General features: G+C 41.9%; 3 protein-coding genes across 4 annotated transcripts in view; 1 reads left to right on the top strand and 2 right to left on the bottom strand.

Annotated features, from left to right (window-relative positions):
- Positions 1-2,253, bottom strand: part of LOC102303242 (ADAMTS-like protein 1) — a 96,648-nt gene extending 94,395 nt beyond the window's left edge. For both annotated transcript variants that reach the window (XM_005927695.3, XM_005927698.3), the window contains exon 1: positions 1,899-2,253. In XM_005927695.3, coding sequence (XP_005927757.2) covers positions 1,899-1,955 — 57 coding nt within the window. In that variant the 5' untranslated portion in view covers positions 1,956-2,253. The remainder of the gene's footprint in view (positions 1-1,898) is intronic.
- Positions 2,254-15,095: 12,842 nt separating this feature from the next.
- plin2 (perilipin 2) lies at positions 15,096-18,286 on the top strand (the record flags this gene model as incomplete). The annotated part of the gene is given in 8 exon segments (XM_005927700.3): positions 15,096-15,205; positions 15,441-15,486; positions 15,683-15,878; positions 16,151-16,233; positions 16,404-16,668; positions 17,165-17,343; positions 17,738-17,854; positions 17,988-18,286. Coding segments are annotated over 7 exon segments (1,169 nt in total), but the record flags the coding sequence as incomplete, so codon positions are not given.
- Positions 18,287-18,537: 251 nt separating this feature from the next.
- On the bottom strand, positions 18,538-21,525 carry cdca9 (cell division cycle associated 9). The gene is made up of 10 exons (XM_005927699.3): positions 21,306-21,525; positions 21,094-21,225; positions 20,981-21,021; positions 20,846-20,897; positions 20,642-20,706; positions 20,416-20,477; positions 19,822-19,917; positions 19,549-19,630; positions 19,270-19,356; positions 18,538-19,198 (listed from the first exon to the last, which is right to left on the bottom strand). The coding sequence occupies exons 1-10, from the start codon at positions 21,508-21,510 to the stop codon at positions 19,154-19,156; spliced, it is 867 nt and encodes a 288-aa protein (XP_005927761.1). The 5' UTR covers positions 21,511-21,525; the 3' UTR covers positions 18,538-19,153.
- Positions 21,526-22,410: the final 885 nt, after the last annotated feature.

Raw genomic sequence — 22,410 nt, forward strand, 5'->3', positions numbered from 1 at the left:
ATAGATAGATAGATAGATAGATAGATAGATAGATAGATAGATAGATAGATAGATAGATAGATAGATAGATAGATAGATAGATAGATAGATAGATAAAACAGAACTGAGAATCCACAGATCTGTGTCAGCGTGTGCCCTGTGTTTCAAAAGTGACTACTAAGGAGTTCAAAGCGGAAAGACAAAGAGCCAAAACGAACAAAAATGAAAGCGTACGAGAAGGATTTGCTCTGCTCCATATCCCTGCCAGGTTACAGGCACTAACATTCAGAGATGCCAGGGTGTCTTTTAAGGGCACAGCCTCATGCACGCACCGTCGTTTAATTCCCCATCCAGGAAAAGTGTTTCTGGAAGGTTCCACTTTTCTGCACAAATCAGGGGAAATGAGTGAAAGCAACAAGACCCTCCAAGAAATGCTCGAGGTATGTCATTATGTCACCCACAAAGGAAGGTCTATTCCATTTAGGGTTGGAGCCACAGGCCATTTGGCCCACACACACACAAATTGCACCCGCACAACTTTCAGCAGCCAAGCACACAAACACGGTCTCATTCCTTTGCCAAATTGTAATGCAGAAACTTTGACCCACGAGCACACATGAAAAGAAAATGCCACTGCAAAACAGGGACCCTTGGAGGAGGCACTTGTTGACCTCTGGCCCCGCGAAGCAAGGCACTGCGTCACTGTCCGGTGTGTGTTAACAGATAGGTGTCCGGTGCAGACTTGCTCAGGCCTAGAGCAGATGGAAAGATTTGTCATCTGCTGACCACTTGAGCAAAATAATCTCTTGAGTCATTTTTCAGTCTGGTTTTGTGATGGAGACACAAAATAATCAAACCACAAACACTTGCAACACAGAAGTCAGTGTGAGCATCATCCAAGACATTTTTTGGGCGTTACCATCGGCAGGTCATCGAGCTGAAAGCAATCAGTTGTAAGAAACATTCATTACAGAGTCATTCCTGTTTGACGTATGAGTTTGTGCTGATTCCAACATATTTGAATCAGTTAATATTTAACAGGGATAATTTATCAGAGGATAAACCCTCTGTAGCCTCACAGTTAGGTCTGCAGACCTGCAAAGTCCCGAGCTCTCCTTCGTTGCTTGAAAGTCACTGATTACAATGTGGGTGGACATACTCAGCAGGACTGTGTAGCAGTCAGGGAGCCTAAATCCCAAATCACCTTGAAGTGCTATTAGCACCTGTTGTGGTCATTTACACCCGCTGACAGCCCCCCCCCTGTTTGGCCCTAAAAATCTGTCTGCACACCAAACAACTGCTTTGTGCACCAGGTTAAAACTCCCCGCTGTGCAGAAAGAATCAGCTTTTACACAAACCTGCCTCACAAGACTGATGCATACATATAAAGGGACTTTATGAATACATGTGACGAATATGTTAGTAGTAATTATTGTTCATTGATTCTTTTCCAAAACAGCAGATATATTTGTTCACCATCAATCTTTATCTTAATTTCTAACTTCCTGGTGGAGTGTATTTTATTATATTCTACACCCATCAATCAGCGGCCTCATTTCTTGCAAACAATAGCTGCTTTAGACAAACAGCATCACCAGATGATGAATAGTTTTGGCTTCTGGTTGGGGGGGGGGGGGGGCAAGTACTTACAGGCATGGGCACCAGCTATGAGCCATGTATGAATCTGTACCTCAAAGCACTCTTGTAATAAATTTGAAACGACAGGTCACTGATGTTCCTACATAGGCTGACTTTTCCTTTAGAAACAGAGGGCAGGCCAAACTGAAAGCAACAGGTGTCTCATTTCCTTCCCAATAAACTGACTTAAATGCGCTGAAACCGGAGCGGTGCGCCTTCTCCCCTCATGTTAAATGACAGGATCCATAAGTTGTTCGCGTGAAGACGCCACCGCGGCTTACCTTCGCACAGACAGCGAGGAGAACCAGGCTAGTCGTCCACAAACAGCTCCCACTCATCACGGACGCAAACAAACTCTTAAGTAATTTCAAAGCGTTGATAGACGGCTCTGATCGCCCGCTCTATGTCCCAGCCTGCCCCAGTCACTCGGGGAGAAAGAGGTCCGCTCGTCTCTCCGCGCTGCGCTCCGGCTCCAGTTTCCAGGAGAGCGAGAGAGGAAAAAGGTAAAAGTCAGCCAAGAGCGGACGGAGACAGCATGACAGTCCACGGTCGCTTCCAGATATTTTGTTCCCCCGGCAAACACGTTGCTGCTAAATTTATGTTTGCATACCAGGCGTGCGTCAGGAAAAGGGTCTCACCCACCTTACATTCTTAAAGAAACACACTCCCGGGTCGTTACGCGCCGATGTGCAGCTCAGCGCAAGACGCGTGCAAAGCTGAAGTGATGCTTTTATGGCTGTGCGTTATGGCTGACTTTCACCGAATGGATGACTTGCATTAGATCACTTGTACTAAGCTGTTTCCCTCCTCACTGTTTACCTGTACTCAGAAGTGCTTGTATTGAAACTTAAACCAATGACTAAATAGATCATGCGCACAGTCATTCAACAGGGGACTCAACGCTGAAAACTCCAGCTTCTTTTCAACGTTAATCCCAATTTCAAGGCCGTGTTCATATCCAGTCACGGGTTTTGGAAAGGTTGACCTCAGTTCAGGGACAACTTCAAACCCACAAAGACTTTTTAGACACATGGTTGCTTCATTGTAGCAGAGCACTAACAGCTCGTTTGTTACATGAGGGGTTGGAATGTTTGCTGCTTTTTAATTATTCAAAGAAATGACTCATCCTGAAGGTAGAAGAGCACAACAGAGGTCCACTCCTCTTTCTTAAACCCCACAGATCCACAGGCTCAAGCTGGAACGTCTTGTGCTGTCGGCTGTGCGCCGGTTAGGGATTGTGCCTCCTTTATCACAGCTTTAGTATGAAATGCATTAGTCTTTCAAGTTAGGCATCCCATGCTGCCAACCATGTGCCATTTAAGGTCAGGAAGAGTTTTATCTAAATCAGGCTCCCACTGCTTAAGAACTGAGATCAACCAGATGGAATGAGACGTTCATAGCCCTGGCCTTTGCTGGCATATGATTGAAATCTGAGGTTGTTTCTGGTTTAGCCTGATGAGACCCATGTCATTGCTTTAATGAATCATATAAAGTGGGTCATATTTTTTGTGGAATTTGATATTGGTCTGTTGTATCCTTGGACATGAACATCACATACTTTCTTAATGTGTGTCCAACCTGGGGTCGGATATTAACCCAAACAGATACAATTCAAGTTGGACCAGGCGAACAGCTAAATCACTGTGGAGGGCATTTTGACCTCATTTTAAAAAATTTTTAGTCTTTTTTTTCTTACTGACTCAGAAAAGAGCCGCAACGTATTCCACTTCAACAAAGAAGGAATTTTGTTTTATAATTGATGGCTCGGGCTGGCAACTCCTCTTCCGTTTGATCCCGTACCTTCATTAAAATGAGAGACACTCTCGTCCTTTGAAGCCTAGCCCGCAGTGGTGGGGCATTAAGGCTCGCTTGTCGCTTTTGAAGATGTCCAGGGCCACCGTAATAACAACGTTCCTAGAAAATGTCATCTGTCCTCAGCCGAGCTTTAAAGAAATGCCCCCAGAGGCAAAAAATAGCACAGGTATGTATGGTATGAGCTACCTGAATTGCTGCCTGACACGCAGGCTTAAATTCAGCTTAATCTCTATTAAAACACCGAGCACAAGAATGTAAATGTTTACTTCCAAAGGAGAATGAGAGAAGGGGTGGGGGGAGGTTTTTACCTGAAGACTGTGGTGAGAGTTGAAATCATTTCCTTCTCCACCTCGGGGTTAAATGATCATCCTTAATAGCTGCTTGAAACTGTAATCCTACCTGCTCATGTCTTACAAAGAGGAAAGACTCCAGGGCGTCCCGATGAACTCTGACCACCCCTCCTGGTACCCGAAGAGCAGCGCAGACACCCCACAAAGTCAGACCAAGTGGCAGATAATGCTCGGAGACATGAATAGTTTACATTCACTGTGACTGGCGGTGCATGGCTAAGCTACGTCCTCATGTTACTCTCATTGATGGACACATTCACCGGGATCCCTTGCTCAAAGCTCCCATCAGCAGAGTTGCAAAATCACTGCCTTGGGGCGCAAATGTATTTTTAGAGGCTGTACATGCTTCAAAAAGGCATCTGCAAGTTGTTTGCTCAACAGATCTTACAGGACTTCTCTGTGTGGGAAGACAAATAAGAGGCCGAAGCAGCAGCTAATCACAGTCATTTCGCTGGGATCTTTTGTTTGAATGCAACGATGCCCTGAATGCTCAGTGACACTTTTTTTTCTTGCTTCTGGGCGTTTTTAGAAGCGCCTATTACGTTCCATGAACACGCAACCGGCATGACTTTACGAGCAGAAAATGGGGCCACAGTATGTACAGTACATGTATGTGTGGGGTTTTCCTGGCTAAACACACTCAGAGAAGGTCAGCACTCAGCATATGACTAACCCGGTTGTCTCACTTTAGCTGACTCCAACCTTTAGGTCAGTGATATTTGGCCGGAGAGTCAAAGAGCTGCGTTTCACATGTGTTCAAAGAGAGGGGAGAGAATTTGCCAGATACAACGGAAAGAATATGCCCTTCACAGGACACCAGATTTTGTGTTAAAGAGGTAGCAAGCAGATTTTTAAATCTTTTTATTTTTCCACCAAAGCAATCATGTTTTGGAAGTATAGTATATGTTTTACTGATCTTCAACGAGGGGGATTAGACAAGACAGCCGACACCTTTTTGCTATTTACAGGAGGCATCATATAGTAAATTTAGCGGCTTTAAGCTGGTAGCAAGGCTGTCTCCTAAAGTGGTAAAACCTTTTTTAAGTAGCCTGTGACTATGATTATTACTTACTAGACAAGATAAGAGCGGACTCCACCTAAGAACTTCCCAAAATGTCAAAGTTCTGCATCACAGAGCACATAAACTCATGTTTTGTGGCTCCTGGTTTCCAAACCCTCCTCTGCACGCAGTTTAACGCCACTTGGTTGTCTCATCAATCCTGATTGCCTTTATGGCTCCGTGGAATTTGGCACGCTATCGGTCCGTGTGTGTTTGTACGTGTGTGTGCTCATGCTTGAGACTCCAAAGGAAACGAAAGCCGTTGCCACTGCTGGGCCTCAGCGTCCCGGGAATGCCGGGCCCGCTAAGGGTAAAGTAACCTGTCTGTCTGTCCGTCTGTCTTTCAGCAAAGATCTGTTTCAGACTGCAGGCGTTGACTTCCATCGGGCATGTTGTGTCCACTGCATGCTGTCTGAGGGCATCATGCCACAAACAACCAGTCAGAAATGTTGACAGTGGGCAAAACCCTCTTTGCGCTGCAGCCAGTGATCAGTCAGCCTGCCTGAGAAACTGAAGATGTTGTTGTTGTTTTCCTCTCTCTTTCTCTTTAAGGAAGTATCTAACTACATACAAATCTTGGCTTATGGCCGAAGTTAAATATGATGCTTGATGAATAGTCAAAAAATTTGCTTGAACAGCTTAGTGATGAATAACGTTGGCTGGCGTACAATAAGATTAGGGCACCATACCACATACATCCAGCATATCCAGTTTTCTGATGAAAGCAGTAACCTGTGATACAGTATCTGATATGTCCTCATCAGATTTTCCATGGATATTACAGCTCAGCAAACACAATCAAGCAGCTATTAGAAAAGAGACAGGGCAGCAGAAAACGACATTTCTGGTGTAGATGAGTCTATTGTTACAGTAAATCTGCTACAGCCCCGATGCTGGCAGGAGATATGAATTGTGTTATTTAGGGCAAAGAGGATGAAATATCTATGGGGAATGGGAAAATAAGTGGAAAAGCATATTTTCACCTTCTCTTTTGTCTTTGTGATAATTTGCCTCGTTTTAGCGCTCTAAAACCCAGGCACTGATTTTACTCATGCTGCTTTTAGAAAGCCTCTGCCTGGCAACAGCTTTCTCTGTTCATCTATCCATTTTACACCCATGGATCTGTTGTTTAAAACACTTATTTAAGTCTTGGTTGTTGGGTGTTATCCTTGCTTTTGTTGGGTTAGACACAGGGCACATACTTTTATATATATAAACAGTGCAAGAATAACACTAACTATTTCATCATACCCATATCATTTTAATTTGTAATTATAAACCACACTTTGCATTTTTCCACCTTTAAAAAAAATTAAACAATCAAAGTTTAAAAACATTCATCACTGAATAAAATGGGGTAAAACTATGACTTCCAGTTAGTACACATGGCATGAATATGGTTATAAAAGTACCTGTAAACACTAGAGCGTCCTCAAAGTTGGAGCTACGGGCTACATCAGTAACTTTACATCATGAAATATAGAAAAGTTCAGAACAGACAGAGGAACTGAAAAATCAGATTGAGAGCTTTCAGAGACGTGAGATCGGTGAGCAGCCAAAACGCAGTTGAAACACAGTTGCAGCAGTAATTATGTTGTGTAGACAGCCAGTCTACCTCTTATCAGCGCTGCAGTAACTATCCTCTGCCATGGCCACTGCAGTGCACTACTCCACCATATTAGTTGAAAAGCTAGGGCTGTGCCTTTCGACTTGGCACATGAGATATCAATGGGAATTAGAGTTTGTGTGACACTGCGCTACGTCATCCTCTGTGCACAGAGTCCAAGCCAAGAAACCTTCCTTTGCATTCAGCACAAAAGTGCCAGCTTAAACTTCACTGAAGGTGAAAAGAATACTGACAAATATGAAGACTTTTGATGGTAACATGGATACCTCAAATATAAAGAAACACTGGCTGGCACGGTGACTCCAATAATCCCCCAGAATAGCAAAATATTCTAGCATGGCAACGACACCCTGCCAAAATCAGAGAGAGCTTCTGAAGACGAAAAAATCTGACATGAATCCAATAAGACACCTTAGAGCTAAGAGTAAATATAAGGCCTCCAGAACATAAAGGATGCAGAACATGCCTCCAGAAATGCGTGCACTATCAAGATCCTCAGTGATGAGGAGGATGGAGTCTGTCATTATAAACACGGGGGACATATCAAGTACAGAAAAAAAGAAAGATTAGATCTCAGAGATGAAATGTATACTGACCTTGTTGTTGGGCCGTCTTACTGCTGTGGAGCGCCACCAAGAGAAACCAAACCCCTCCATTCAGCTTGGAGATAATGACAATGCTGTAAGGTTATAACATAATTCAAATCATTTGACATTTAAGGAATTTACTTTAATGTATGCACAAAAGCAAATTACATCAAAAGTCTGTTTCCTTCTAGGATTAACTTATAAACTTACCCTACAGGTTAAAGCCTTTTGAATAAGTCTCTAACCTGCTCTAATACCAATCAAAGCACATTGTTTCGTTTGTGCAGCATTAAAAGACTTTCATCTATAGAGTAAAGAACAAATTGTACCACATCTCTAATACGCGCTTGGCAAATTTGCCTAAAAGGGAAACGTGGGGGTCTCACTGGGAGACTCTCTTTAACTTTGGAAAGTGATATGTCTTAAAGTATTAATACTGTACTACCAAAATGTTGCAGTGATACAGCTGAGAGTCTGCGGCGTTGGGATTCAGGCAGCTACACTAGCCCGATTCAAAGAGATGTTGCAACATCGCAAGCGTGGGCTGAGGAGGGCTGAATCAGAGCAGCTTTGAGAACAAGCCTTAGAGCTTTAAATGTTTGGCTTTAACCTTTGGATGATTTTTTTTTTATCTATCTGGATTTAGCTACTGACTCATTAAAATCAGTTAAAAATGAATGGTGTTCACTTATACGTGATAGCCGGGTGAAAAAATCGAACTCACTAAATGTAGTTTTGCAGCAATTTCTAGAAACACATGAAAGAAATGAACACTGAGGCTCCATCTTTGACCGCATATAAAGAGACCTCATTTTGCTTTTGTTTCCTTGTTTAATGAACTTTTACGGCTTCCCCTTATTAAAGTATGAATCATCTTAGTTAGATGCACTTACTAATTAGTCAGGTGTTTTGCACTACTTTCAGGGCATGCCAGTAAACATATGTGCTTGATATTGTGTAAGAGCATCGACATTCGCATGACTCATCTCTTTTATTTCCTGGAATACATATATATATATATTTTTTTTAAAAGGAGTTATGAATGGCAAACACTGATGCTCGTGCAACACTTCAGCACTGCAGGCCAAGGACCTCACAGTGTCCTGTGCTGCTCAGCACAGCCCTGGCTACCCACAGAGACCACCTGAACAGAGGGCTGGTTGGGTGCATGCCTTCTGCTGACGACGTATGTGTGAGAGACCAAAAGAAAGGCAGAGGAGGAGAGGCGGATGACAGATAGCTTGGCCTGGCTGTCAGCTGCCACTCGGTTCCCATTATGACTCCTCTCGTGTCCAAACCTCGTTCTCTCTGGTTTCTTCAGCTTTCTGCACGCCTCAGGTACTGCTTTGGAGGCCAGCTGACAGAGAGACTGCAAAGGAAAAGCCTGGAGAGAAAGCAGAAATGAAGCAAGAGCCCATTTCCCACGTTGTTCTTGGCTCCCGTCTGCCTCCGAAGACTTAAGAGAACACTTCCAAAACAAAGAGATTGTCTGTGTAGGTGCCCAAATAGCCAGCCCACGCATGTATGCACACTTGCACACAGACAGAGACGTACTCACTCTCTGGGACGTAAAAAAATGTTTTTCTAATTCCTTCTAAGTGCCTATTTAAGCAGCTGTTTTCTGTAAACACTGGCCAGGACGGCACAGCGAGGACATTGGGTTTTAGATCATTCTCAATTATATTATAATTACGAGGACTCGCCGTGGTTGTCAGCTACGGCACCCAGAAAATATAGCTGTGAATCGCTCCCCCTTTGCCAGCACAAACAGCCGGCCTGCTAATCCCAGCACGGCTCTGTGAAAATGCTCTGTGATGGGATACTGTTGAAACATGGTGGGGTCATGTGGGACCGTGTTGGAGCCGCACGAGGGACAAGCCTCATTGTCTGACCTGCCATCTGACCCATTCAAAGTATGTGCTCATTGACCAGCTCTGCAATTATATCTGTGCCTCACAGGTCAACAACCACAGCAATAGTCTCCCAACTATGAAATGTGAGACCTCTTTCCCCCTCTTCTCTCTGAGAAAATCATTACTGAAAATCATCATTAAGGTGGGAGAAGTGGGGGTCCGGGTGGGGCCCTGCCTGAATGCAGAGGTTATAAAGTTCAAAAACCAGGCTGCAAATATTGACCTTTTCTCACATTTTACTTTAACCGTGTAGTTTTGGCCACACAATGGGAAATGTAGAGGGTTTGCTTAGATGTCCTATCTAATGAGCCAGAGTCATTATTTGGGGATCACATCTGACAGGTGCGCAGAGCCCTGCTTAATAAGAAACTTGCCCAGAATGTTGCAGTAAATCAGCAGTCGCTGCCCTGCTAAACGCATACTGTCCGTGCAGATCCGCTGTTTATTAAAGGCTGAAGTAATGGTTATTTCAAGAGGGCAGGCATCATTTTGTTAAAATGTCATTTATTTCTGCGTGCGGGACCTCTCCGGCTCCGGGGCTGGTTTGAAGCTGGAAAGCAGATCCAAATTTAGCAGCAGGGCTACAAAAGTTTATGTAGCTATTTCTGGCCCAGATGGAGAGGTTCTCCTGTAAATTCACTCAGCAAGAGTAAGGACAATATTTAGTCCACCTCGACTTGATCGAGATGACGACAACTCTGTTCGGGGAATGTCTTTTGTGTATGTGTGTGTGTTTGCCTGTAACAATAAGTATTAGGTTGCCATTTTTGCACATTTAAGAGACGACTGTAATTCTAAACAGAGCAAAAGTGGTATGCTTTAACCTGACTCAACACAAGCAGCAATAAAAGATAATGGGTGCTTTTTAGCAAACAGCTGCATGACTGAGGTATAATGTCCGAAAATAGACTAGAAGTGACCTAAACACATGTAGAAATTGCTATTCTTTTTTTTTTCTTTTTTAAAAGCTGCTAATCTTTTTATATGGAGAGAGGACAGTGGTGACAACCTACCTATGATTATGGACTAAAACATACTGACTGGTTTGCTGTCCTTTTCTTCTGCTGCCTTTTCAGCACCAAACAGCAATGATAGCATTTAGCAGCTAACAGATTGGAGGGCCCTCAAAAAGAATAGAAATCAACAGAGAGAAGGGTGAATATTGAATATAATTAATTTAAAAAATATATAATTGGAGTTATTTATGTCCTTTCATCCTTGAAATAAAAATCTTAAAAATGTTCATGTTGGTTAGCATCTGTTGGAAATTGAAGGTTGAGGGATAATCTGCTGTATTCTCAAGCAGTTTCTGCTGCCCCCAAGTGGCCAAACAGGAAGCCAGCAGCCTATAACTACATAATCAAGGCCTTTGTTCTAATATTAAATGTTTTTCAAAGGTGATTTCCTGAACTCTATCATTTTTTCCCTTTTACTTTAGTAAAGTATTTTTACTGAAACAAAATTATGTCCTAGACTAAAAAAAAGAAAAGAAGGTTATATCCCCTAAATACCAGATTCCATTAAATTCTATATTTTACATTGTTATTATGTAACAAAACATGTGATTAAATTATTTAAAGTCAGCATTTTAGGTCTAAATGTTTTTGAGTGCACAGAAAATAATAATTAATATCAAATTCCAAAGTGTACCTGGGGAGTAAAAATGAGCACAGTCACTATAGGAGCAAAACATGCATTAAAAACAAGGCATTAAAAACAAGGTGTTTACGGGTCGCCCCGGGGAACTCAGTCATTTGAAATTCAAAGCTTGCAATATGTATTTAAAGAACCCACAGTGCACTGTCTGACTGACAGCAGCAGACACCTATTGGCTGGCACTGTCTGGCAGAAGGTGTATTTAAATTGGCTGCTGTGCTCAAGTGTAGAGTGAACCAAAGCATACCACTACACCAAAGACATGTCACTTCCTTTCTCCTTTGCTTTAAAGCACCATCTCTGCCTCTTTCCCTTGTGATCTAAAGAGCATTAAAGTTCACCCACTCTCCCTCTTTTCTTCCTGTCTGTACTCTTTCTTCACGCAGCGCCTCTAGCTGTGTGTGATCTGGAGGTGTGACACTTTCCCAGTAGCCCACAGGTATCTGTTACCCAGCCAGGAGTCTTGGCATGCTGCCCGCAGCCCTACCTGTCTCTGAGGGCACAATAGAGGGATCCCATGTGAGGATCTCCAGTCTTCTCCTGCCAGACTCTGTCCCCTCTCTGCCACAAGTGATCGTTCTTTTCATGTCAGCTGAGAGAAGCAGCAGACTCGGCTCATTACCAGCTCTTCCCTCTCAAGTTATCAACATGTCTGTTGAATACCTGGGGTTTCAAATGGCTAATATGTATTCATCTAATTGTACTTCCTGATAAGCAGAAGAAGATGGATGGATGGATGGATGGATGGATGGATGGATGGATGGATGGATGGATGGAATTTTTGTATGTTGATCCATCCATCCATCCAAAATATGAGTACAGAATTCTGGTGCTTATGGTGCCAAATCACAGCAGGTCCATCACTGTTTTGGCCAGGAATTGGGGGGCGGGGTTCTCCCAAACCAAAAAAGGGACTTTAGCCCACAGAAATTATGTGTAAAACTAAATAAAGTACAGCAAACTAAACATTGAAACAATTTGGGGAAAGGCAAGAAACAGAAGCACCACAGTGTTTAGTTTGAGTGTTAATTTTGCCTACATTGGTGCCATCTAGTGGGTTTAACCTGTAAGTACCATCAAGTGTGAGATACTAGAGTCGTGTCAGGAATGGGGATAAATCACATGGTAATTTGGGGATTTTAATTATATTATTTTCCATGGAATTGGAATGATACATATGCATACATGTTAAATGACTTATAAAATACAAGATCTGAGTACAAAAGTTTGAAGTTATTTTGGATTTTCTCTAATCCACACAGGACCGAAAGTATACATGCAGGGTGATACATACACCTCAACAAGTTGCATCTCACCCAGATATTTGGTAGCAATCGACAAGTTTCTAGAAAAATTATAGCTGGATTCTTGGCAGAATTGGTAGAGTTAATTTAAATTGATTGTTTTACTGGCTCAGACCCGGCTTTTAAACGTAGTCCACAAATTTTAAATAGCATTGAGCTTTGGGCTGTGGGAAGACTGTTCCCAAAGCTAGATGTGAGTTTTCTTTAGCCATCCCAAAAGCAGTTTTCATGTATGTTTGGGATTATTGTCCGGCCACTTAGTTGTGTCCAAGTTTCACCATCTAGCTGCTCTTTTTCTTATCCATGAAGAACAGCAGAGAAGCTGTTACCAGATCAAAGGCAAAAAGCAGGCACATGGTCACAAACATTCACTTCCGGTTACTATTTACTAGGAGCAGTTTGCTCCTCGAGTTTCAGCGTCACTTCATTCACACTCTCTTTCCATCTTCCTTGAACATTTCATCAACATTTCCAACATGAGGCGCTTCTGTTGTGAAATCCTGTCTGTACTGAGAGTGGACAGTTTCTCCTTCAAGCCTGCAAGAGAGTCAGGGGATTTTTTTTAAAGGGGCAAAGTTAGGACATTGAACCAGAATAACCCTGCATTCTGAATTACACAAGCTGGCAGTAATGTGTGAACATCCTGCTCAGCTGAACTGGGACTTTAAAGACTCAGTATTTCAGATAAAGCATCCAAGCAAGTATCCTCACAAAAGAGTATGACTCCTAATACTCAAGATGACTTTCAAAATAAAATTACTCCATAAGAAACTGAAAATCATTTTTATAGTAGATATGGGAAATATGATTATTATACTACAGTAGCAGAAACAAATTGTGTACAAAATATTAAGTGCATTGTTTTTTTGTGTAATACATTTTATTCTAAATAAACAGAGTGGTACACTCCATGAGTAAACTGTACTTTTTAAAAAGTATAGATTTTGGGTTTTCTTAAAAAAATAAATCATCCAACAAAACATAATAATTCAAACAGTGTTCTGATGCTGGTGATGAGCCAGCATTTAATTCGTTTGGATACAGCATTACCTCATTTCCTTTGAACTAATGCACCTTTACATGCTATAACATCACAGTGAGCCAAAGATTACACCTCCGCAAACCTTAAGTATAGATTTCATCATGTCACGCTGATTATTCTTGGTTGTACTTTGAGTGCCATAAAATTGGGCAATCACCTGAACATGACGTGTTCAGTTAAAAATGATCCGATCAATGTCCAGTGCAACGTGGTATCTGAATGTAGGTGGGAGTGTGCAACTAAACCCAACGTGTGACACATTTTCAATAGATTGTCAGTTATTCAGTTTTTCTTATATAGTTATTCTGTAAAGCTTTGATCTTATTGTCCTTTATGCAGAATCTTGCTGTTTCCTGTAGCCAACATTTATTTGATCATATGGGTCCATTTAAAATGCATGAAGGCTGATAAATAGGCCCCACGGGTCCATCTGCTGAATCCAGGGTCCCAGTGTATTAACCAGCAGAGGAATCTGAGCTAAGCCCATGTTTCCTCATCTGGCCTCCAAATGTGTTGCATCCAACAAAACTGCATTAGCACTCAATTCACATTTTAATAACACGTACCAAAATAGAAATAAGCATTGACACTGGCAAGCAGATCCGAACCAGAGCCACACATCTGGCTCCGATGAGCGACTGGCAAACGCAGGCCTGTTTATCTGCTGGTAGACCACTGACGTACGGCGCTGTTCAAGCCTTTACAACAGTCAGAAATCAATTAAGAGAGGTTACATGTGGGTCAAATGTCTTGCAGTCATTTTTAAGAAATCCCCTAATCTTTCTTAGACGCTGCATGAGAGCAAATATACAGCTGGCCTCCCTGCATTGTGAGAAAATACTTTTACGGTGAATTAAAAAGGCCCTGGGGTGACTTTTTTTTTTTTAAACTTCAACTCAATCTTCATTTTAACAATCACTGGGTAATTAAGACTGTGAAACTGTGAAATGACTTACAATTTGGGGGGTTTATGTAGCATCACACTAACAAACAGCTGATGAACATTAGGAACACTAGTTTTTCCCATGTGGTGACAAAAACCAGTCTGCTGTGAAAATGGCCTCAGTTTTTTAATACATAACTCAAACGTGCATTGTGTGGTTTGTATATACACTCTAACTCCACAAACTGAAATCCTGTTTGTCCCTTCAGGCTTCTGCCAGTAGTTACTGTCCCCACACTGAATGATAAGATAATATTTTGCTTTCAACAACAAAATACAAACATTTATTTACTGCATGAAACATAATGATACTTAGGTGTGTGTGTATGGACTCATTTGGCCATATTTCATGCTGTAGTGCCAATTATTTTCCTTTAATCTCAGTGCATTGGTGAACTGTTGCAGGTCCCATGTAGATGATGTGGGTTTGAGCTAATCAAGCTGGCTCACATAGATCCCGAAAAACGTGCCAAGTCTGAGCCTGCGCAAGACTGATTTACTGCACTCAGACCCCAAAGGGTCTCCAAAAGCCAACAGCTACAATATTTTTCATCAGGTTGGCTTTGTGATAATTGGAAATGATTAATTAAATAGACGTTTGCTGGGAAGCGTAACCGCTAAAGCAAAATATCATGTAATATAATAGGGAATCGTAGAGGGGCCAAATAATATTTTTAAAATGACAGTTTTACCTGTAATGTTGCAGTTGGTATTATATTTAAAGGATTCACATGACCAAAACAAACAGTCTGGATTTTTTTTAAATTACCACAAACTACCAGGAACAACAGCCTTCTAGACCACTGACTGTTATGATTATTTATACAAAATATAATTTAAAAGGCAGTACGTTGTCATTTGTGTATTGTACTTGGAGACTGTAGGGGAAAAGGTCAAGATGCTTTCATGTATTTCCTTTTCCTAGGACCCATGGTAAAGAAGTGCAGCCATATTCAGTGTAGACTACTCACAGCTTTGGAGCCACTGTTTCTGCTGTTGTATTAAAAATATGTACATTTTAAAAAGTGTCGTCACTGAACTTGAATGGCTGCTGAAGGGAGATGAAACCATGGGCTGAACTGTGTCACCGCCTGTTCATGTGACAGCTGATTTCAGAGGAATTCCCCGACCAAACTTTTACCCCGTTTACCTTTACCCTACAAGCAGTAGCGACGCTACGTCACAGCGCTTGGCTAGATCTCGCGATAGCTGCTGCGCATAAAAGCCGCCACAGCCTGCTCGCGCAGTATCAGTCAGTTCATTGACCGTTTGGAAATAGTTAAGTTACTCGGTAAGTGTCCACTGGTATCTGTTTCATTATGTGTTTTAACTGCTGTTTAATACAGTTGCATTGCCTTTCTATCGGTAGAAGGTTCACCTGAGCGTTTATTATTATGTAGCTAACTATGAGAAACTTTAAGGAACCTAATACGGAAGTAACAACCTCCAGTTTATCTGCTGTAAAATGTCGTGATTCTACGTGTTTGTTGTTTTCTTGAACTAAATCGCATTTTCTTTGTCTGCAGGTTTATCTGGACAGAAATGGCAACCGCTGAAGTTATTCCAACTCAGGTGAGTTAGTTTTTGCCCTCAGGTACTGTAGTTTTAAGTACATTTCGTGAAACTATGCTTTCAAATGTCTTATGTGGTTTACAATTTTAAAAACCATGGGTTTACGCCGATAGCCCGTCACAAAATAGCACTCCGTAATGTTTAAAGGAGTTCGGAGACTTATACGTTAACTGTTTTCTTTCTGTTGGCTTTACAGAGTGTGGTGGAGAGGGTCGCCAGCCTTCCTCTGGTCAGCTCCACCTATGGCTTGGTGTCCAGTGTGTACTCCAGCACAAAGGACAACCACCCGTACATCAAGACTGTGTGTGAGGCCGCGGAGCAAGGAGTCCGCACCATCACCTCAGTGGCTCTCACCACTGCTTCACCCATCATCGACAAGCTGGAGCCTCAGAGTAAGAACCATTCATCCGTCTGTAGGCGTGGTATTAGAGGTGGGAGGAGGTCAGAGTGAAACTGCAGGGATGATTAAACTGAGTCACGCTTTGTCTTTTCAAGTCAGGCCGTTGAGGCATTGCGACCTTTCACCCACTTATTATAATCAGGCAGAAATAAGCATCATAGCTTCTGATACGGTTTAGATTTTATACTTGTTTTACTTTTAAGCAACATTTACTTACTTTATTTAATCTTAAGCATTCTTTTGTTTTTGTTTTTTCTTCTATAGTTGCCATGGCCAATGATCTTGCCTGTAAAGGTTTGGACAAGATTGAGAAAACCCTGCCGATTCTTCACCAGCCCTCTGAGCAGGTATGCATTGATTCATCAGCAAGCTCAGTTTCACAATGTGAAATGTGCTAATCTCCTCGGTTATCAGCCGTGACCTTTGTCCCATTTTTCACAATTGCTGTTTCCTCACAAACTTTAAACTCATCCTTTGCTGCAATCACTAAAATAAAAATGCATGTGGATCTCCCCAGATTGTGTCCAATGCCAAGGATGTAGTAACCACTGCTAAAGATGTCGTGACGGGCACAGTCTCAGACACTCTGACCAGCGTTGTGGAGAAAACCAGGGGCGCGGTGCACGGTGGGGTGGACAAGACCAAATCTGTCGTCAACGGCAGCGTGAGCACTGTACTGGAGAGCAGAGTGGCACGGCTCATCAGCAGCGGAGTCGACACAGCCCTGAGTACATCCGAGAGTCTGGTGGAGCAGTACTTACCTATGACTGAGGCTGAGCTGGGTGAGTGGAATCAAAAGACAAGGAAAAAAAATGCCTCTATAGATTTTTCTTTAAATATTTAAGGAAATATTTCTAATGATTTACTTTTTACATATAATTTAAAAGGTGGATTTGTCTCCAGTTTGTTTTTCAGATAAACAGAATACAAATAAAAGTTAGCGAGATTAAACTTGTGTGTGTAACAAGATGTGACAAAGTTCAGTTAGTGGTCTGGTTTCCAGAAAAGCTGACCGGATCACATTATGTGTGTAAATTTGCATTAGTGCCTTCATATAAAAAGAGCTGATCAGGCTGAGCTGTGGTGTTTTGAGGCTTATGAAACAGTCTTGATACTAGGATTCTTTCAACTGATCTCTTCTCACGGTTGTGAACAAGTACAACTAATGTTTTTACACTTGTCCACACTTTAGGTTTTAAGAAAAACAAAAAAAACAAGACAACTTTATATAGTTTGTTGTTTGACTGGGATTTTCCATGTTTCCCTGCCTTATAACAGAGCTGGAGGCAAAAACTGTGAAAAGCTTTGACAACAAGGAGCCGAACTACTACGTCCGCCTGGGCTCTCTCTCCACCAAGCTCCGCAAGAGAGCGTACAGCAGAGCCATGGTCCAGATACGAGATCGCAAGCAGCGCTGCATGGAGTTCATTTCTGAGCTGAACTCCACTGTTGACCTGGTGGGCCTCCTCCACACGCACGCACGCACGCACGCTCTCTCTAACATAATGAGCAAGCAACAAGATTCACAGGAAGGGACTTTTTGTTTTTTGGAGGGGAGGTTATGACATTTACTCTTTTATTCCTGGATATCAAAGGAATGTTCGTTATACAAACACCCAGTATGTTTTAAAGTCACATATACAGTATTTAGACCATTTTTGAATATTTAACCCTTAAAAAGCGATGACACAACACATTCACTGACATCAGTAAACGCCACACTGTTTGCCAGCATCAGTCATCATGCCAATATTGGTTCATTGTATTATCCAGATGATAGAGCAATTCTGTCCTTTCACTGCTTTTGGACTTAAAAAAAAAACAAAAAACGTTTCCTGTGTTTTTCTTCAGATTGAGGTTGGCAGAAAGAACATTGACAGTGCTAACCAGATGGTGAACAAGAAGTTGAATTCCCTGGTTGCATGGAAGTCCAGTAGTCCAAACCAGGAGAACTGTCATGAGGCAGAGGTAAAGATTTACATTGAGATAAAATATTATCCATAAGATTCACTTATGATAGAGTACACAGCACTTATCTTATTGAATTAAAGTGGGAAAATAATGCAAATTTATTCAGATCTGTTCCTCTCCATCTATGCAGGTAATTGAGTCCCGCACTTTGACCCTAGCGCGTTCCCTCACCCAGCAGCTTCAGACCACCTGCCTTGTCCTCGTCTCCAGCCTGCAGGGTCTCCCCAACCACATCCAGCAGGAGGCGCTGTCCCTCGGCTACTCTGCCTCACAGGTGTACGCCAACTTCAGCAAAGCTAAGGCGCTGGGAGACCTGCCAGACACAGGGTTGACCAGCAGCAGAGTTCAGCTGAGCAAAATGAAAGAGTCCCTGGACAACGTCATGGATTATCTGATCAACAACACGCCACTCAACTGGCTGGTGGGACCTTTCTATCCACGGATGGCTCCCGAGCCCACTCCCATACCAGCATCTGAAGACAGCAGCACCTACACCACATCCTCCAGCTCTTCTACACAGGGACAGAGGGAGGAGCCCATGGAGGTGGAGATGGAATCCCTGTAGTGATCCATTACAATTTAAAGCTTAATATCCTGAATTTTGTGGCAATATTTGACAGCTTTGTATGCAAACTTTTACTTTATATTTTTTAAAATCTCAACTGTATTAGCACAGAACCTGAAATGTAATTCCACAGTACCAAGAAAGTACATTTTATTAACTTGAGAATATTGAACTTTAATTGCGCAATTTCATTCTCCACAATTATCATACAAATCATTTATCTAGAACAATAAACCTGTGCTTGCTTCAGTATAAACGTGTGAAATCTGTTCAGAGTTTGCATCAAGTTATTGGGGACTAATACTTGCTTTTAGTTTTACTATCATGAAATGTGTGTAAGCCATTACCTAGGCAGGGGCTAGCCCATACTACCTTCAGTTTAACCTGTACACTGATGGCATTTAAAGACATTCCTAAATAGGTTAATTACCCAATAACACTGGTCCCCATTTGGTTTCTATTACACAACATTTACTCCACGTGGTACATTTAAGGAAAAACAAACTAACACCTCAGCTGCACATTTAAAATACCATCATACAAACAATTTGGCACTTAGTCATGAATTAACACTTAAAATCTTTATATTATTAGTGTTAAAACCCACACAAATGCATTGTAAATACACTGTTCAGCTGAACACGTATAATAGAAACTTCTTGAAGTTAAATGTGTTTCTGAGCTCCATCTGGACAGACATCCTGGACACGGGGATATTTGGGTTTCTTCGGTCATCTATCGCAGCCACTCCGCTGTGACAGATAATCTATCAGACTCTGAAAAGTGAAATAACAGTTTCAAATGGAGTTTCTATGTACAGTTTGTAATGAAGTGAGCCTTCTCCTACCGAGAGCTTCTTAATCTGGCACCGCGCCACGTCATCCAGCATGTCCCAGTTAATGTCATCTTTAGTCTCTTCAGAAAAGCTCACCATCTATGAAGAGAAACACTTGACTTGTGAAAAACATCAATGTCTAGAATCTGTTAAACCACAGGACCTCAGCTCACATAAGGAACACTTTATTCAAAAATCTGACTCCATACACTAAACTCAAGAACAACGACAAACTCCTTAGTTTTAGGCCAAGTTTGACTCTGAAATGTAGAGAAAGAAAAAAAAAAGTACCAGCCCCTGTGCTGTGGTTACAGCGATATGTGCAGTAGAGCCTGCTGTAGAACAGTGCAGATCACCAGCAGAGACCACAGACCTGCGGGTCAACACAGAACTCACATCAGTGCATTTTAATGAGAGCTGACAGTATTTGTACTTGCCAACTATTTAAAAACAACATAGGAGCTAAACTTCACAGTTTAGAGCATTAAAAAAATAAAATAGTTTTAGCCAGAAACAAAACATATGCAGTACATGTTTCTGATCGAACAAAGGCGTCAAACAGACCTGAGTTTAAGTCTGGACTGGCTCAGCGGGGACGGGTCGTTGGTCTTGCAACTTGCCAAGCGGCGAGTTCTCTTGGTTATGACTGAGGAGGGTTTGCTGCAATTAGAGTGCTGGTGTTACAGCTGAACGGCCTTTCATTTTACCTGGTTGTTTGCATACTCCACTCCCCGTGTAGAACAAGTTTTTTCCATGCCAACTAAAAAGCAGCAATGGCCAATCCCACGTTTAAAAGTGCTCAGCGAGGGTTTTATGACCTGCTCAGACGGACGCTGGTGACCAACAAAAATTCAGTCAGGGGTTCTCTTGGGGGTCTTGGTATGTTACCAAGGTGGTACCATCAAAGAGTCAATATATCCTACTACGGTATATGTCATTTTCCTCTGATGATCTAAACTCTGTTCACAAACTAATGAGCTCCATTGATGTCATTACCTCCTGGGTATCTAGAAATCTTTGAGAACTCTTGGCAGGTGGAAGTAATGACAAACACACCAGTTAAGAAGAAAACCACTTCAACTAACACTGGATAAGGCCTTGATCGGGTTCAGAGCAGTAAATAACCATGCACTATGTGACTTTGAGCCTAATCCTTACATGAGATTTCCAGTGCTGTTACTACAAACTAATGTCCTCGTCCTTTTAGTCTCCTTCACTCCCTAAACACAAAGACACAAAACAAGAAGACAGAAAATAAAGAAATGTAAACGATTGCTTTTATTCCCCAGAGATCGTGGGGTTTTTTTTTTTTTAATGAGGACTGGAAAGTTTAAAATCACAGTGACAGCCATGCCTGTGCAAATACACCTGCTGCATCACCCACCTTTGAGGTTTTGGATGAGACCCTGTGGGTTGGGGCAGACTGGTCTGTTGAATCAGTGGGTTTAGCTGCAAAAATACGAGTATAAATAATGGCAGCTAAACAAACCCAAAATAACTTGGAGAAATTGAGGTTTGTGTCTTTAACTATGACAAGATCAATTGTTAACCTCACTGGACAAAATGGAAAAATGTAGTTTGATTTCACCTCTTTTACTGGTTATCTGTTTGCGGGGCTGGGGTACCTCACCACACTCATTCTGCAAAAGGTCCAAGTACAACATATGATTAATAAAAACAATAAAAATATAGACAGCAGATTATAACCAGAAACCCAACTCACCTTACTGGCTATTGATTCCTCACTGGCTACGAATTCCTCCTCTACAGAGAAAACAGTCGGTAATTGTTGTTCATGTAAGACGCTCAAAATAACAAAAATCACGGAGGACTCACCGCTTATTAAATCCCCTATGAGGGTGTTTTGAAGAGAAGGAGGCATCTTCATCAGCTCCACTTTGAATACTTTTTCCACTGTGGCCAGCGTGTTCTCCATTTTGGCCTCCATCTCGTTTACGCGCTCTTGGGCTGTAAGGAAAGATGGATGGACGTCAGAAATGAAGTATGAAGCTTTACGTGGGTGCGGCTGCAGCGAGGCTGCACCTCACCTTCTTTCTCAAACTGTTGGATGAATAGTGCCAGCTTGCTGCGCCGCATTTCCCGGCTCAGCTCTTCTTTACTCTGCACGCTTCTTGTGTTTTTCGTCCGCCGCGACGCCATCTCCCCACGCTGCTTCGGTGGACTCGAGTTTGCGATCAAATAACTAGACAGCAGAACACCTGACACCGCAGCACTTTTAATGAAGATATCCATGCGCGCAGCGGGGTGGAAGTAATGAGGTTATTCTGACCGTGTTGCTTGGCGAAAGGATACACTTCACAGTGATCAGCCACAAAACTTGAACTAATGTTAAAGAAACTAACTGTAATCAGCAACATTTTTTTTATTTCACCACTGGGTGGCAGTGTTTTACAAGACATTGTTTTATGAAATGGACATCCCGAAAAGTATTCACTTGATTTACTCAAGAGTTTGTAATTGTCACTTTTCAGATTTTCAGGTTTCACTTTAGAAGTTTGTTGAAAAACAGCAAACAAACCTCTGTGATTGTGACCTTTGTGAATCTGACATGTTCCAGATTCATAAATCTGACATGTTTATGTATAATCCGGATTATACATAACTTTCCATATGTATGTCTTACTCTCCAAAATTGTACAGGAAATCTGTCTTCAAAAAAACAGTCTTGGTCCAACACAACGGGAATAGGAAAAGCGAAAACACAAATAGGAAAAAACACAACGGAAGTGTTTCTGGGGAGACAAATGCGGTTTAGATCTAATAGCAAGAATCCTACTGCAGACCAAACTCCCATCTCACAGCTTTTGAAGGACTTCACCAATGAAGAACCTGGAAATGATGTCCAGCCTGTTCTCCATGAGAATGTTCTATTATGTAGCACTGAAACATGTGGTAAACGCCTCCAGTCTCTTGAGCAAGAATGCCAAGCTCTTAGGACTGAAAATGTGTTGCTGAAAGAAAAAACGAGTAACACTACACTGAATGAAATGAGCTTCCATAATGATGATAAAAGGGTTGATGTTCTTACTGGTTTACTAACATATACAATTCTCATTACAGTTTTTCGTTTTGTGGCTCCTTTTCTCCAACTTAAATCTTGTTAAACATGTTTTCAGCAGTACATGTCAACGT

This window comes from Haplochromis burtoni, unplaced genomic scaffold (genome assembly GCF_018398535.1).
Source record: "Haplochromis burtoni strain Fernald_Lab_line unplaced genomic scaffold, NCSU_Asbu1 Contig_102, whole genome shotgun sequence".
In the NCBI taxonomy this organism is placed as follows: Eukaryota; Metazoa; Chordata; class Actinopteri; order Cichliformes; family Cichlidae; genus Haplochromis; species Haplochromis burtoni.

What these genes read in the sequence shown, in the direction of transcription:
- cdca9 (XM_005927699.3), bottom strand. Translation starts at nt 21,510, where the DNA reads ATGGATATCTTCATTAAAAGTGCTGCGGTGTCAGGTGTTCTGCTGTCT. An exon ending in ACAGATAACCAGTAAAAGAG is followed by an intron (nt 20,707 to 20,845) that starts GTGAAATCAAAC and finishes GTATTTTTGCAG; the next exon opens with CTAAACCCACTGATTCAACA. An exon ending in CAGTCCAGACTTAAACTCAG is followed by an intron (nt 19,631 to 19,821) that starts GTCTGTTTGACG and finishes GTTGACCCGCAG; the next exon opens with GTCTGTGGTCTCTGCTGGTG.